This window comes from Oryzias latipes, chromosome 7 (assembly GCF_002234675.1).
Source record: "Oryzias latipes chromosome 7, ASM223467v1".
Taxonomy (NCBI): Eukaryota; Metazoa; Chordata; class Actinopteri; order Beloniformes; family Adrianichthyidae; genus Oryzias; species Oryzias latipes.
Window position 1 is genome coordinate 16,373,492 of NC_019865.2, and position 17,303 is coordinate 16,390,794.

At 37.1% G+C, this 17,303-nt stretch overlaps 1 protein-coding gene across 2 annotated transcripts; it reads right to left on the reverse strand.

The window, feature by feature from the left end:
* Nucleotides 1-11,108: 11,108 nt before the first annotated feature.
* On the reverse strand, nt 11,109-17,071 carry abtb1 (ankyrin repeat and BTB domain containing 1). Of its 2 annotated transcripts, XM_004070518.4 has the most exons (12): nt 16,816-17,071; nt 15,539-15,601; nt 15,417-15,472; nt 15,170-15,314; nt 14,884-15,043; nt 14,729-14,774; nt 13,968-14,084; nt 13,751-13,863; nt 13,572-13,670; nt 13,309-13,476; nt 12,420-12,620; nt 11,109-11,945 (listed from the first exon to the last, which is right to left on the reverse strand). In XM_004070518.4, exons 1-12 carry the CDS (start codon nt 16,869-16,871, stop codon nt 11,739-11,741), a joined length of 1,431 nt encoding a protein of 476 aa, XP_004070566.1. In that variant the 5' UTR covers nt 16,872-17,071; the 3' UTR covers nt 11,109-11,738. The 2 variants fall into 2 exon arrangements, with proteins under 2 accessions (XP_004070566.1, XP_011475540.1); XM_011477238.2 differs by lacking the exons at nt 15,539-15,601; nt 16,816-17,071 and having other exon boundaries at nt 15,380-15,472.
* Nucleotides 17,072-17,303: the final 232 nt, after the last annotated feature.

Genomic DNA, 17,303 nt, shown 5'->3' on the forward strand with positions numbered 1-17,303 from the left:
GGAGACTGTAAATTTCCACTTTCTACCACTCCCTGCCCACAAACATACACACAACCCAGCGGTGGGGGAGTGAACAAATGTCCCAAGCTATACACACACACACACACACACATTCATGTTAGACACACAGGGGACATTTAGGAGGAAGAAAGGCGGATGATCCACAGTATAGATATCTTTTTTATTTAAGTTTCTAATACATTTTTAATGCATCTTTACATGTGAGGCATTTCCACTACATTAAGTAGTTTTGAAAAATTCTCTCTTTTAAACTTGTTTTGCTATCTAGCAAATGTAAACCAGCACTGTATCTGATAACAATGCCTTATAAGGTAATGCATCACTTCTCCACTAGGTCTTCTTAAACTGGTCTGTCCTCCAGGAGCTCATAAAGAAAATGCAAAGCTGCTAGCAAGAAGCAGGTGATTAGGAGTTGAGAGGTTATGGCCTCCCAGGAGTATGTGTGATGAAAAGTCAGCTCAAACGGCTTTAATACTTCATTTTTTAAAATATATATTCAAATAGTTTATACTAGAATGTGCTGATCTCATTATGTAACCCATGAGAAGCACTGACTAAACATGTGCATTAAGTAATGGGGGATGTTCAATTCAATTCAGTTTTATTTACATAGCCCAATACTACAACACAGTGTTCTCAATGGGCTTCTCTAATTGTACAATACATAAAATCAGTTATAAAAAACAATAGCTGATTGCTAAACTAAACAAAACAGGCTAAACTATGCGTCCTTACCCATCTTCTCGGTAAGGAAAAACTCCTTTTTTTCCCCCCTGGAATTTTTCCAGGGGGAAAAAAAGAAGAAGCCTCAGGGAAGTCCACATGAAGGAGGGACTTCCCAGGGGGCACAGGCGATGTACCAGGACTGTTAAGAAAAGAATTAGCTTATCTAACTCTACAACTACATGCTTGAATAGTGTAGAAGACAGGCTTCATCCAGATGGACTTGGCGGACGGCTGGGGGCGCGAAAAGAGCCAGAGGCCAGGTCCATGGCCAAGAACAGGAGTAGGAGCACATACAAGCCAGAGGCCAGGTCCATGGCCAAGTATAGGAGCACAGACGAGCCAACTGAAATCTGGAATGGGGAGAAGTTAAAAAAATTCCAGCTCTCTTGGTAATAAGAGACAGTTTTGTAGTGAGGCGACATACAGGTCTGAAACTTCAAAAATACTTTGCAATTGTTCAGATTTACACTGTGAAAGACTGGCAATCTTAACTTTTGTTTTCCTAGTTTTATCCCTGTACGTGAGGCTTATGTGCAGTTGGACCCCTGTGTTGTGTTTAAAATTAGTTGAATTAGTGCTTCATTTGATAATAAAATTTCTTGCTGTCTAAATTATGAAATTTGATATGTAATTATATTATGTTTTTATATTTTTGTAATGTTTCAACAAAAGTGTTTCTAAAATTTAATATTTGAAATTTTGGTTTGAGTTGCTGTGAATTAATAAAGTCCCTCAGTTTAGAACTTTAATTTGGGCACCTGTAGCTTAAAAAGACCCGTAACCCCCCAGGCTTTATCAAACAGGCAAGATTGGAGTGACATGCAAGTGAATCATATGCTAGACACGGTGGACAATGCAGAAACAGGTAAAGTATGCAAAACCACATAATGATTGTAAGATAAGAAAAGTCTTTTTACATCAATTTGGTGGTAGAACTAATGTCTAGTTGGCTTTTTTAAAAACAAATCAGTGGGAATTATTTATTGTGTCATGTCTAGAGACAATCCCTTGATTTTTCTTTTACAACACGAATTGTTTAAAACCATAACGATCATATAGGTGGAAATTATATATATATAATATATATAGTGGCTAAAAATGCATTTGTTTTGTTACCACTATATTGTGAGATGTCATCCAGATTTCGGGCTTGGTCGTTTAAAAAGGGAATGTTAGTCACTGTGATGTCCGAGCATAAGACTACAAACACACTACAAAATGGTCAATAGAAATGAGGCTCTTATCAGAGGAGCCAGGGGCAAAGGCCGGAGTGAGGTAGACTTTACAGCCAAAACATCGAACGAGGTTGATTAAGACAAGGCTATTGATCCTTTTGATGTTAAAGTGGGCTTTTAGAATGAAACACCAACAACTATGCCACTTTTATTAAAGCTCAGGATTCAAAAACACTTTTTTTTTTACCCCACATCATGTGTTATGAGTCATCTGTTCCTGTTAATACCTCAATGCATGACATGTAACTGCTACCTAACCTGACAATTAAATTATGAATCAAAATATACAAATTATAGTTATGTTTGTTGTATGCTTTTATTACAAACACAACCTTTTGAAGTTAAAACCCTCAATTAAAACCTGTATTTAATCTAATCTCTATCTTTTAAGTGCACGCCTTTTCACTGTGTGAGTGCGTGTTTGAGTTTAAATGGAAAATCACCAGCCAGCCCCCCCTCTCCACTTCTTAAAGCCACAGTTCCTCACAGTCACCTTACTCATGCCACTGACTCATTTATCTGTTTTCTTCCCTTTAAATATTTCCTTGACAAAAACAGTAAATTAACATTAGCTCTAATGTTCCTGTTTACAGAAAGCATGCAGGTCCAGTGGCATTACAAGGTTAGCAGAAACTAATACTTTTTAATGTTGGATTTTCTGGTGGTAAATAAAAATAATAAGCAAGGAAAACTAGTTTATAGCCCAAATATTTTAATTTTGCATATATTATACATTTAAGATCCATAATAAGAGGTGCATCATGAAATACTTTAAAACAACGTCAGATTTACCAGGGGTCTGCAACCTCTAATATTAAAGAGCAATTTGGGCCTGTTTCTCGCTGATTAAACATCAGTACTAGTCCGATTTCACCCTTTTGAAAAATGTGGTACTGCTTTGAATTCTCATTGTTGTTACTTTTGAAATCAATATAAAATATATTTCTTTTTTTGGCATGAATAGAAACAGAAATATGCAGACAAAAGCTTTTTCTCAAAATGAGAAATTGCTTCTTTACTTCTGTCAGAGGCTGGTATGACTGACTTTTAAAATAAAAGACATCCTCTACCACATAGGATCATCCCACTGAAGCTAGTGTTGTCTCATGAAAGGTTTTGAAGAACCATTCTGAGGAAAATTGTTTATTTTGGTGTTTTTTTTCTCATGATGGAGGACAAAAAAAAAATTATGCCTAAGATTGCATTTCTGAGTATTTATTTATTCAAATCATTGGGAATCAGGAGCAGATGAAATAATTTGCAGCAGTGACTTAGATGCTACAGTCAGTGGGCCACAAGCTCCCTGCTCTGCTTCATTCCCATGCTTCCACTTGTTGACGACTAGATCCATGTACGTATTTCATTTTCCTCGTCCAAGCTGGCACTTGGCTCAAAACTGTACGGCTGGATAGCTCCAATATTGCTCGCCATTTTTGTTGCACCGCTAATGTTAGGTTGAGGTTGTGATGGTCTGTTAGCTATCGAGAGAGACTCTGAATGTTAGGACACAGATTTATTGATTTGGCTTAAAAACAGCATAATCATAGTTAAAACACCACTGGGAATGCTTTTAGCGTAGATCAAAACAGGATGTCAATGGGACTTTTAACAAGTCAAAAATGGCATTTTCTCTTGTTATTTCTTAGGTGTACTTTGGTGAGCGGTAATCCTTTTGCTTACTTACCAAAGCAGTTAACCTAAACATGAACACAACGATTTTTATCTTTTGATTCAATAAAAAATAGCATGTAAAGAACGTAAATTGATTTCCTTCCCTTATATGCAGCTAATAAGCATTGTTGTACTTTAAACTGCTATCATAAAAAGAGAAATCAGATCAAACATGTTACAGGAGCTATGATAGTATTTGAAATATGTGCTAAACCGCTAGAAGATGGTAGCACACTCAAGGCCTCTTGAGTTGGTGCAATGTTAGCAAAAATGTAAAATTTGTGACAGATTATCTCACTGTTTTAGGAGCAACTATCTATAGACCCAAGAAATCTCTATTAAATCACCGGTAAATATTTTTTGAATCTTGAATATCTTTTTTCAGCCAGAGACTCACTATGAATATGTAAAAGAACTACAGAGCATCAGTTTGCAGACCACTGAGATATACTATGACACATTTTTTTTTAGGATATTTTATGCTTTCTAACAAGATATTTATGCAAGAGTGCCTTAGTCAATACGAGACCAATATTGTTTTCTTGAAGTATTTGTTATAAGCTTCAGAAAAAGGTAACATTTTCTCCCGAAACATAACCAGGAAAGAAGAATAGCCTATCTGTTACTGCCAAAGGTGAGAATGTAGACAGAATAGTTAAGCATTCCTGCTTATCATTAACAAAATAGCCTTTGGTTTGTTAACACCTAATGGAGCAAGTAAGTGGCTCACTGTGACATTTTATTTTTAAGAAATATCTTTAACTAAAAAAGAAGCATTCAGTTTCATCCCATTTCTGTTGTTTAAGCATACACTGATGACTTTTTCTATTGAAATGATCAGTCAAGGTTATGCATTCCTTCTCCCTATCATCATATTGTTGTCATTCTTCTGCTTGTACCGTTTTTTTCCCACATGCTTCTGAAAAAACATGACACGTCAAAGCAACTGGCTTTCCCGGACAGATATCTTTCTGTTTCGTCAGGGCTTTCTGGAACATTTGTCTTCTGGAGGACAAAAAAGACGGTTTATGGAAAGTCTCTGCATGAAAGTCTCCACCCTTGAATTTAGTATTTTAAATTTGCTAATCCACCATGGCAACTGCTGACACAGTAACAGTATTGACATCTTTAAAGCATAACCTGTGTAAACATGAAAGATAAACTTGAAATGTATGTTTTTATTGCTAAAAAATATAATTTTTTGTGAGTTTAGGTTGAATTTTTAAAAATCCAATGTATCCATGCTTTTTATTTTGTAATAAGTTAATTTGTAAGAAAAACAAAAAAAAATCTAAAGCATTAAAGCTTTATGGTGAAAAGGCTATTCATGATGACCCAATGAGAGCGACCATCAAACCAGAAGGATCGTACCGTAAACATGAGGAGCATGATGAGCCGTGGCGAGGCTAAACAGCCCACTTGTCCTTGAAAGGAAATAATGTGTTTTTCTTAAACTATAGGGGACTATAGCTCATTTTTAAAAAAAGCAAAAATAAAAGTGACAGAGGTTTGAGGGCACCTTGTGAGCTATTCAGACAAACTCAAAAAATATTTTAGGATTGAAATAAAAACATACAGCCCAAATTGTAAGTGATCCATCTTTTCTTTAAAATGAATCTCCTCTTCGGTTCACTTTGTAACAAATGTTCCATGTTGGTAGCATTCATGGATTACTGCCTTATTGTTTACTTTTGAAGAGTTTGGGGTTAGAGGTCGATGCAGTTGCTAGATTTAGCCTGTCTGCCTTTAGAGGTCTGCCTTAAGGGCAGAACAGTCACATGGTGACTCTGTAATCCTGCCTCACATGCAGGTGCTGCTGGTATCTGTGGAGGTGGTCATGTCCTACACTGGTTACCAGTTTGTTCATCTCCGGCGGGACATGAGTTTGTGTTTTACAGAAAAACAAAGACACAAGCCAAATAATGAGGCATGACCACAGCATGCAGAAAGCAAAAGGCCGATTAGAGAAGTGACTCGCTCTGCCCACTGATATGTATGCAGGAGACACCTCCAGAGAGAATAACCTCACTGGGGTCCAGACTGCATTGCTTCTGTGATGCATTTCCTGGATGTGTTCAACCAGATTTGTCAGGAATTCTTTCGCCGTTGGCAAATGTGACCAAGACGACCACTGTTTGCCAGCTTGTCTGTTTTCTTGCTAATGCTGCAGGAGAGCAAGTAAGACTTAATCCCATCTTACCGTGGCTATGTTAAGTGTAAGCATCTGACTGTCACACTTCTAAGCAGAGCCGACACGCGGAGAACGGAGATAAACAGAATTCCAGGTGGATAGGCTTAAGATGCAATCATTGTTTTGGAAACTTTATTGGCATTCAAATCCTGGTTCTCATAAAGCCCAGTCATTGGAAGGAAATCTTCAGAGCCCACATTATCAAAAAGCAATAATTCAGAGCATGTGTGGTATACACAGGCGAGCGTTATGCAACGGCTGGCGAGGTCATCTGTACTCTGGCGCTTTCCATAAATGGACATGTTGTAATGAAAATTCAGGTTTTGTATTCTTAACCATAAATTTATATTGAAACGGCTCTGTTTTTTCAGTCAGAAGAGCCACAGTTCTTCAAGAAGTCAAACACATACAGAACTCAGATGGAGTGATGCCATGGAAGATCCTGAGCTTTTCAGGTCTGTTTCCGCTAAGTATGAGATTACCAATCCTAATCAACTCCTCCTCCCCCATCTCAGACGGTAATCTCTGGCTAATAGTACATTAGGATTTTGAAAACACAACACCAGCACTGGGTTTTGTGTTGAGTTATGTGGACTCAACATTGGAATATGAGGGCAAGGCCTAAAACAGCCTCCTCATTATTCATCTCTACAAACACAATCACAGGAAACTATTTAAGTTTGACCTCAACTCATTCTTCTAAAAAAAAAAGCAAAAACATCATATACATAAACCTTACCTGGAACTGTTCTACTCAAACCGAATGTCTGGATATTTCAAACTACACACTGCATCGGCATCCCTGAGAATTTCATGAAAACTTTACTGTGTGCAGTTGAGTCTCTCTGTCTGTATGTTGCAATTGTTGGGATGTGTGTGAGTGACTGTGTTTGACTCAAATGTACCAAAAACAGGAAGCAGAAACTGAAACACCATCTTGGCTAACCAGTAAAGATCAACAGAACACACAAGAGGAACAAAAAGATTGAAAAATATTCCCCAAAACTGTTTGGTAGGGACAAAAACATCCGCGTATATCACAACAAAACCATAAGCCATGAAAATACAGACAAAACGGCGAGCAACTAATCTGCTGTTAATAACTGTTTTGGGCCTGAAAAGTACAGCTCATAAAAAAGTCAGTTGCTTTTTCATGTTTTTATGTAAATAGATTAAAAAAAGCATGAATTTGGCTTCAGTTCCAGAGTAGTGTGCAAGTAACAAATGAAAATGTACATTTATATATCTCCTTACAACATTGTTAATCATTTATTAGTTAAGGCATTGAGAAAAATGGAATAATCCTTTGGTTTTTTTCGTCCTTCAAAAACAAAGCAGACTGACCACCTGTCGTATATATTGTTTAAATGTTGAAAGTGAGGAAGTTGATGAAGTGACATGAAAAAAATGAGGAGAAAGTACAAAGACACTTCACCGGAATTGTTTGCTGCTATTTGGAGTTACCAGCTTTATCCTCCATCTGCTCTGGCATTAAACAAAGACTACATGTAGATCACGTTTAAAGTAACATGTACATGGACGTGCTGGGAAAAGGAGACCAGATGGTGGGAGTGACATGAGTGTGCATGTTCTGGACACGTCATCTGCGCAGCACCTGACGTGTGCAAAACAGCTAAATCAAAATGGACAGCTTTCCTGAAATGAAAAAGAGCTAAATATTTTTTTTTCCCCTAAATAACTGCCACCCAAATTCACCTGCATCATTTTATCTTTGCATTTCACTTGCCATTTCCATTATATGGCTTCCAACCGTAAACGTGCCTTTTTGTTGAAAGAAGCATATAATGTCATCATGGTTATTTTGTGTGTCTCTACTAGCATTTTGTTCATAGAAATAGAGTTCATTTTTTTGTAAAGATTAACAATTTGATATTTTTTATACAATAAAAGGAAAAGGGAGCTCTTTATTGTCTGCATTGATCCAATCTTAATCTAAAAATCTATTTTCCATGACAGATGTAACAGTTAAGAGTGAGTGTTGGTCACACTGTGGCATGAGTCATCCCTCTGTGCCATTCTTAAGGTTATTTCTTCGACAAAGAAAACATTGTCAACGGCTCCAAAAGTAAATTTACAGAAAGGGAGAAAAAAAACACACTCGGATTAAACTACAAGAGTTCTTTATGTGTTTATCAAAACACACAAGATTACTTAAAGAACTGATTAATTGGACTCCATAAAGAAACACCAGGAATGTCATCATAGATTTTTATAAGAAGTTAAACCTAAAACTTGTCTTCACTTGTGTCTAGCGAGCACTTGGAACACAATTGATTCAAATGTGAAGTGTGTTTGATTGGTGATGTGGTAATGCTGGAGTTTGTCGAGTCAAATATAAAAGAACCTTGTGTAACCACAGTGTATGTGAAACCAAAGACTTCTTGTGCAATAATATTTGTTTTAAAGATGGAGTTTTAGCAGTTTCTATAATCTGCTCAGGCTCTCCACAGAGTTTTGTGATTTTTTTCTTGTGCTTTATCCCAGTTTATCCAAACATAGTGGTAAGGGGTGGCACAGTTCTGAGTGGGAATTTTTCCTTATGACTAAACACTTCATGACTTCATGACTTCTACTTTCTTCCAATTTAAAAATAAAACTCAGAAATCAAACATAAATTATTTTGTTCACTATTAAATCTGCCTTAACTAAAAGAAAACTTAAATAAATACACGCACACCCATACCATTATTCCTCCTCCCCCCAACTCCACAATGCAGTTAGGTCGTACTTTTTTCTGCTCATTCTGTTATCTTTGCTTTTCTTTGCTTACGTCATCCATTTTCTGTCTGAGTTGTTGTTGTTGTAATCCGGTTTTACTTTCAACACCTCATACAGAAATCCATCAAGGAGGACATTTCACATGCCGCCTTTTTGAACAACAATGATGCCAGTCATGACCACAAACAAAAAAATGTCATAATAATGTTATTTATTAAAAATATATTTACTTAATTTTCTTAATATTCACACGCTTTCCCACTTCTATATATAATTTTTCATTCCCTCTTTCCAGAAACAACAACATGATGGTGTAGCCTAATGAGACCAGTGAACGTCTTGAATGAAAGAACGTTTACAACTGTGCGCCGGAAGCTCAGCCCCCTAGGGATCATGGGTAAACTGTATAAAATTTTTAAACATTTAGCAATATTCATGAAAACATCTTAAACCTTGATGTAGCTTTCGTTAGTCACATGTTTCTTCTTGTCTTGTTTCATGTGTGCCTTTCACACGCTGGGCAGGGAGTGAAAAGCTTTGTCATCAACAGAATCGGTCCTGTGTTGACGTGCTTTAAAGAGATCAAAAATTAATCCACAGATTTCAATAAAATATTTCTATACAGTAAAAAGACCTGAGGCTTATTACAAGACGCTTTAATGTGTGACTGATGGAAACAAAAGTTATATTGACATTCAAACTCACATTTACGTCACAGCGAACTTGTTCTGTAACTTTGACGACATTAATGACAATTTGTCAAATGACTCATAAAAACTGATACAAGTTCAATTTAAAAAAAACGTTTTTTTTTATGAAACAGTTCAAGAAACAAACTCAGGCAAAGCAGATCCTCCTTGGATTCATGAGAAATGGCGCCATCTTTAGGTGACTTCTGAAAGCTACTGGACAATTTTAGAAAAAATAAAGACAAAAAAAGAACTTTTTTTTAAAACCTTTATTATCTAAGGAACGTAATGGTTTACCCCATCACAAACACCATAATAAAATGTTCTTTTTCATAATAAGTGTTTTAGTTCAAAATCGCTCATTTCATATTCTTTTGTAAGCAATATATTTTTCTTGTTTTTCGTCCATTTTGCAATCTAGGCATTTCTGAATGAGTATATATATAAGTGGACTTAATAAAATAACATTTTTTACTTGCTTAACCCTTGTGCTATCTTAGATGACTCCACCCTTGCATTGACGTGTTCTCCCTACCATGACAAAGGTGGATAAAGGTGGAAAGATTTCATGTAATCCATGGATACCAGTGAAGATCACAAATCATTGAAGAAAAAAGGTTCAGAGCACTGTCTGGTGGGTCTAGAATCAGTGTTTTTCAACCAGTGTGCCGCGGCAGCCGGTCTCAGCTGTCATTGACACCGTGTGACCACAAAGATTCAAAGATTTTTATTGTCATTGTGTTTCTACAACGAAATTCTGTTTGCACTCAGTCAAAAAAGAAGAAGTAAACAACAAAGAATAAAAACCAATACAAATCAGAAAATACTTTAAGAAGTTTAAAATGAAAATTTCATGATAAATAAACAGCTTTATTGCATATTCAGTAGTGTGTTGTACTGAGAGATGTCTGAGATGAATAAGATTTAAGTCAGTGGGAGATGGAAAGCGCGGGGGGGGGGGGGGGTGATGGAGACTTCCACTTCTGGGGAAGAAGCTGCGTCTCAGTCTATATGTCCTTGTTTTTAAAACCCGGTACCTCTTGCCCGATTGCAGCGGCACAAACAGGGAATGTCCAGAATGGCTGCTGTCCATGCTGATGGCCCGTGCTCTTCTCTTTAGACGCACTTTGTACACAAAAGAGCTTTACATACCTACTAACATATTTACTGCAGCCAATTTGAATATAAATAATAATTACATTTTTCAACCGTCAGCGGAATACAGGCTATAGGATATGATGGAATCCTTTATGAAAAGTGAAAAGTGAAAGTGAAAAGTCTACATAAACAAACATCTACAAGTCTCCTAATCATGCCCTCTTGAGTCACCATGCATTTTCTAGATTCTCTAAAACATCTGGCTGTTTTTTGAGCAACTATGACTGGTTGTATAGGAAAACCATAAATGGTGCATAAATCCTGGACAGCTGCACAAAGTTCAATGGATGAAAAAAAATGTAAACACTGGGACGATTCACTTTCCCCACAATTTAGTTGAACGGTGTAACTGTTTGGTTTTAAACTGTTAAATGCCATACACATGAGACATTAGCAAAGCATTAAAAACAAAATCTAAAAAGTTAAGGTTTATAAACTGAATTCAAAATTTAGAACAATTTTACAGAAAACATCAAATCTGTGCAAACTTTTCCAAATTGCATCTTTAAGAGTCTTTTAAATACAACCAAATTTACATTTTTAGATGGGAAAACAATTAGTACAAAAGTTAAATGTATTAAAAAAAACTAGTTTTCTCTTCTTGTTTGTTAGCAAAAGAAAATAAAAGATGGCACATGTTCTTAAGACGTGGTTTAGAACACACAAGGCAGGAAAAGATTGGTGGAAAATAATTTAATATTTTTTCTAGTTTACACAAAGTGCACTAAAGTGGAAGACAAGGTTAAGTGCAAGATTTCAAAACCACTGTTCTCACATCAATGCCTGAAAACAAACATTTAAGACATCAGAATCATCATCCGATTTGAACCTCATTTTTTCAGATTTTAGGACACTGTGTGGTTTCAGTTCGTTCTCTTTATTAAAAACAAAAAGTTTCACTTAGTTGCAAATGATAATTATGAAAATGAAATTCAGGTTGACCCAAAAAATAAAACCATGTTAGAAAAGCAAGAAGTAATACCGTGAATTTTAGCAAAAACATGCATATGTGACGCATCTTTTCGTGCTGACATTATGCGTTCGGGGAGTTTTTCTGTGACAACCTAAAACCAAATAGCATTTCTCTCATTTGGTATGTCTCTTGTGATAGGACGCTCTGCACAGCCAAACAGTTACCACTGAATAGAATTGGGTAACATTAAAGGCAGCTACTTCCATTGCAGTACGCTGTAAACTAAATTAAACAAACATATAAACGCATATGTTATTTTTGTCCCCTCTTGTGGTTTTATATAACTGCAGATCTTAGAAAGTCCATCTTAAAATTTCAAAAGTGGGCTAATGTCTTCAGCAGTCGATATTAACGCTGGCAAGCAGCTCCTCCAAGGCCTCCAGCTTCTGGTTGGCCTCTTCGATTGCGCTGTACGTCTGCACGTTGCTGGCGATGTGGAAGCGGATGTCATCCACCAGAGGAACCGAGTCCGTCTCTTGACGCTTCTCCAGCGACGCAGCGTCCTCCTTGATGATCTCCGCAAACTCCGGCTGCTCCACCAGCTGTGGCAGACGGGAAGGTGTGAGTTTCTGATGAGGGTTAACTGAGCATGTGCAGCCGGAGGACTTAGCACGCCAACCTCAGCTGGAAAACTCTGACACTAACAGCTACCAAAACACAAAACTGGAACATTAAAACTATTTAGGATTTGTAAATATCTAAATCAATACCAGCCTTTCTTTAAGATTAGAAAATAAGAGACAAGTATATTTTTACTAAATTATTTTAAAAAAATTATAGTCAAATTAATGTCTAAGCATTTTTTTTAAAGCCAAAGAGCCACAATAGTTGAATAAAAATGCCACTTGTGGCTCCAGAACCTCAAGTTGCAGACCTCTGCTTTAAGAAAAATTGATGGCATCATATAAAATCTACCATCAGCTGCAGTATGAACACGTGTGCAGTGACCAGCTCCCAGTGGCCTCATACCACAGCAATGACGGATCATACAGACATTGGTAGATAAAGACACCAACCCGCTCAATGATCTTGGCCATTAACTCTGTGCACTGGTCTTCTAGGCGAGAGAGGCGGAAGAGCTTGGCGGTTTTCCACATATGCAGGACGTTGTCCTCGCCAATGCTCTTAGCAAGCGTCTTCCCACAGAGACGTTTCAACCCCGGCAGCAGATACATGTCAGCCACACACAACACATCCAACACGTTCTCCATCATCAGCTGGACACGAAGGGAAAGCAGACAGGAGGAAAAATCATAGTGATGAACAGTCAAGATGACAGTGGGAGAGATTTCATAACAGTCAAGAATGAATAAAAACATACATCTTATCATTTATGACATTGACAGCTGAAATGGGGGAGACAGATAAAAATTACAATAAAAAAAAGACATCCAATTAGATTTTAAGTTTCTAAAAACATACATATATTATGTATTTAAAATTTCATTAGACAGACATTATTCAATCGTTTAGCTCATTAAATTCAGCTTATTTATAAGATAATACAAATCAGGGACACAGTTTTTTGGTGACAAATTTCAATTTTCAGGTTGATGATGAAGAAAAAAACTGCTGTTCTATCTGTTAAAATTCACTTGTTTAGAATATTTCAAATTAAACAGATAAAATAAAGATAACTTTAACCCTGATAGTATATATTTAAGGTTAAAACACAGTAGAACTGGATATTATCTAAAATTATGGATATTTGCAAATCATTACCTGGGATTTGAAATAAAATGGTAATATGGAGGCAGACAGTTCTGTATGTAAAACTTTCTTTCTTATAAGGTTTAGGGAGGAATCTATCCGCTACACAATATCAGGAATACAAAGGTTTTCTGTTTCCAGCATATTTTTAATGTAACTTCAGAAAATATTATCTTAGATGAACTGTGCCTGTACCTCCGTCTCATCAGTGTAGATGTAATACATGACATGGATGAAGATCTCATGGGTGATGTTGTGTAAAGTTATCACTGGGATGCTGGGCTGGGACTGCAGCAGCTCTCCCTCACTGAAGTGGTCCTCCAGCAATGCTTTGAAATAATCGCTGCGTCCACAGAAAAATGCCTGTCGAGAAAAAGAAACAGCCAACATTGTTGCATTTAAATATGAGTGTCAGGATCCGGGGCTTTAAAAAAGGAGTATTGGGAGCATTTCAGTACCTTGTGACACAAAAAATTGTAGCCCTCAACTCTGAAGCAGATGTCAGGGTAAGTGGGGAAGCGATCTACTCTGTTAAATGGAAGCTCATCAAATCCAACCTGTGGAGAAAAAATATAATTTTGTATTTTAAAAAATGCAGTAGCAATGAGTTTCTGCTGGACTGCAATGGAGTCCTCACTCTCAGCTCAGTGGGCAGAGCGCAGTCTGCTAGCTGGGCCATCTCATCCTGGAGTTGACATGTATGAGGCTCCAAGCTCAGAACTTTAACACAAATTCCTGGCTTGTTGGAAACTTCAGGAAAAGAAAAGAAAAAATCAAGACAAAATCAGTTTCTCTCATCGTGGAAAAAGTGGGAAAAAAAAGTTCTGTCAATATAAATGTAATTTATGTCTTACCGAATTCATAAACCTGCTTGCATTTATTCTCCAGTTCCTCAATAAGATCAGTCATTTTGCACTGCTTAGCCAGGCGTCTGCTCTCCTCCACCAGACTAATATCAATATCCATTCGTCCTGAGCCATTTGGTCAAAATGTAACCAGTTAGATTAACAAAAAAATTAAAAGCATCAGTAATGAAATGGTTCTTTTGTGTTAATAAAGTTGGCTAAACAGCAATCACCCCACAAAATCCTTTTTGGGAGCCAACCCAGCTACATTTGGGCAAAGGTGGGATACACCCTGAACAAGTCATCAGTTTGTCACAAAGCCTCACATGCACACCAGAAGGCATACATTCGAATCTATGGACTGTGGGAGGATGCACCAGTGCTCAGAGAAAACCCATGCATGCACAGGGAGAGCATGCAAACTCCACACAGAAACGTTCCAGATGGGATTTAAACCAGGGCATTCTCGCTGTGAGGCAAGAGCGCTAACCACTACACCACAGTGCGCACTGTGGCACATGTCTGCTTTTCACGACAGCAGAAAAGTTTCTATTTGAAGCCTCAAACTAATTTTTAATTCAGTCAAAGTTTAAACAAAACCGATTTAAATTAGAATGCTGTTTGGCTCTCCTTTAATAGGAGGAAAGCTTGACTTAAAAAAAATAAAATCATCCCAAATCTGGTTTGACAGAAGATTATAAATACTTCTAATTAATCTTTCACTTTGTGAAGTTTTTAAAATCAGAATTCTGCTGCTGACGTTCACTGACCTGTATAGAAATATTGCAAGATGGCTCCAAACGCCGCAGGATTAATCTGAAATCAAAACAGCTTTTATCTGTATTGATGCAAGCTGCAATGTATTAGTCAATACAATGGATCATTTAAAGACACAAGTTAAGAGTGAATACATGCGTTTGTTTACCAGTGGGTGCTTGAGGGTGATAAGGCTCTTTCCTTTCCATTTGGTTTCAAACATTTCAGTGAAGTACTCTGAGCGCGCGCTGAGAACACACCGATGGGCTTGAAATGTTTGACCATGAACCAGAAACTTGACGTCGCTGTGCTGACCCTGCTCTAATAACCTAAAGATAAAGCAGATTATGGATTTTTTTTTTAGATAAATGCACCTTGATGAAAATAATGTATAACTGTGAACTGTTAGAATTTCAAGGGGAGGATCTGAAGAATCTGGAAAACATGGCTCTTACATGTGCAGAAAGTAGTTGAAATCATTTCGCTGCATGGCACGAACGCTGACGCATTTGTAATCTTTAAGCAGGCGGCGAATGGAGTCATTCAGGGAGCCGTAGACACACCTCTCACCATCAAACGTGTTGGCTTCACACTTGGCACCTGAAAGTCAATCCATTTAAAAATGGAGACGGGTTACAAAAAGACTAAACCTGTGTTGATCTCACCTCAGTTACAAGTTCATGAGTTGATAGTCAGGCCTACCACTAGCCAACAGGTACTGGACCAGCTCCTCATGACCACAGAGACAGGCATAATACCTAAGGGGCAAGAGGAGTGTTTGTATTTTGAGAAAAAAAAAGGTTTACTGGGAAAACTATACTTACAAAGGAGTACTGTCCCATTTGTCTCTCACATTGAGGTCCACATCTCTTTGTTCAACAAGGTATCTGATGGAAAAACAGAAAACAGTGATGTAATGAATAGAACTTAAAAGGACTCATCTTAAAGAGGTTCAAACACAAAGAAGTAACCTTGATGTTGATTTTTTTAGAGAGGAATTTATTAATTATTCTACCTCTTTGATTGACCAACATCTGCTTTATAACCAGGAGTGTACAGATTCATTTTGCAAGGATTTGACTCGTCGTCGTAATTTGTGGTAGCTGATACGATTCATAGTCGATATTTGTTCATTTTGAACTCTGACCTCAAATTAATCTAGGACATCTTTAGCCAAAAGTTCTACCAGTGTGACTCAGATAGAAATATCTGGGTACTGACCAGGTGGAAGTTTTCGAGATTACTTGTATTTCTTGCAAGATAATCAAGTGTAAATATGTGTACAAAACAACTAAAGAATGAATGTCAAATCCTTTCCCATTTTAGTGTCATAAAGTTCAGCCCACTGTTGTTTTTCCACATCAAAACGATAGAAAGGGAACATTATTAGAACGTTCTACCACACTGTATGATCACATCTTTGCTAAATTCAAAGTGTTCCTTCACTTTAGACTGTAATGATGGCTTGATCCCTTTTGTTGACATGTGTTGTCCACTGTGATGCACTTGGTCGTTTTTATGTTACAGTAAAATAAACCAAATACACCTCAATCCAAACAGTATTTTCCAATATCTGTATAATCGATTTATTGTATTTTGAAACTATTGTATAATGGTATTGAACGATATCATTCTATTTGATTAAAAACTTCTCACAGACTGATCGACCTGGTTGAATTATATGAATATAAATCAATTCATTGATTAAGCCAATTAATTGTTACACCCCTATTTATATCCCTTTTTTCATACGAACATGATCTACTAGGGATTAAAAACATGATCGTATAATCATGAATGTGCACAAAGTACTGGTTAGCATTAAAGGAGAGCTTTCAATGAGGCTTAACTAATCACTTATCACTTTGACTCTCAGAGTAAAATAAGAATGCGTGAAGGTGTCATTAGCTGAACTTGCAAGCTTGGTCATTTTTCCTAATTAGCTACATTAGCTGCCGCTCCTGTTTATGAAACTGACTTTGGCATGAACCACGGATAGAATAAAGAAGGTTAATGTGAGGATTCTAAACATTTTGTTGTAAGAGGAAGATTTCTCTTTCATGCAAGCGAAACTCTGATGAGAACAGAGCGATTGATTTACCTGACTCTACAAACGTCGCCCTTTCTGCAACTGCTAAACAAATCGCACACGTCCATCGCCTCGGTGTTTTCGGTCCTCTGTAATGCATTGAGACGGCCTGTCTACCAGACAGGTGAGCAGTGCTTGGATATTTCTTCGGAGGCCGATCGGTGGACCCTGGAAAAGCTGCTCGGTTCACACAACCTCTGGAACAGTTGTTGACAACCTACCTTCCTTGTGTTTTGGTCGATGGGAAAGTGAGTCACGTGACCAAATACCTCTTCAAGTGTTCTACGGATTTCCGAAGATACCAACAAATAAATTATTCTACACCAATAACTCGCCACATTTTGATTAATTTCGATACATTTGTATGGTAATAAATATTTTTAAAAGTTTATTTCTGTGGATTTCGATGATTAAAAAGAGAGTATTTGTCCTTATGTGTTAGTAGCCTGAAATTGAAAGAATGCGAGATAACGATGGACATTTAACGCATCAGACGCCAT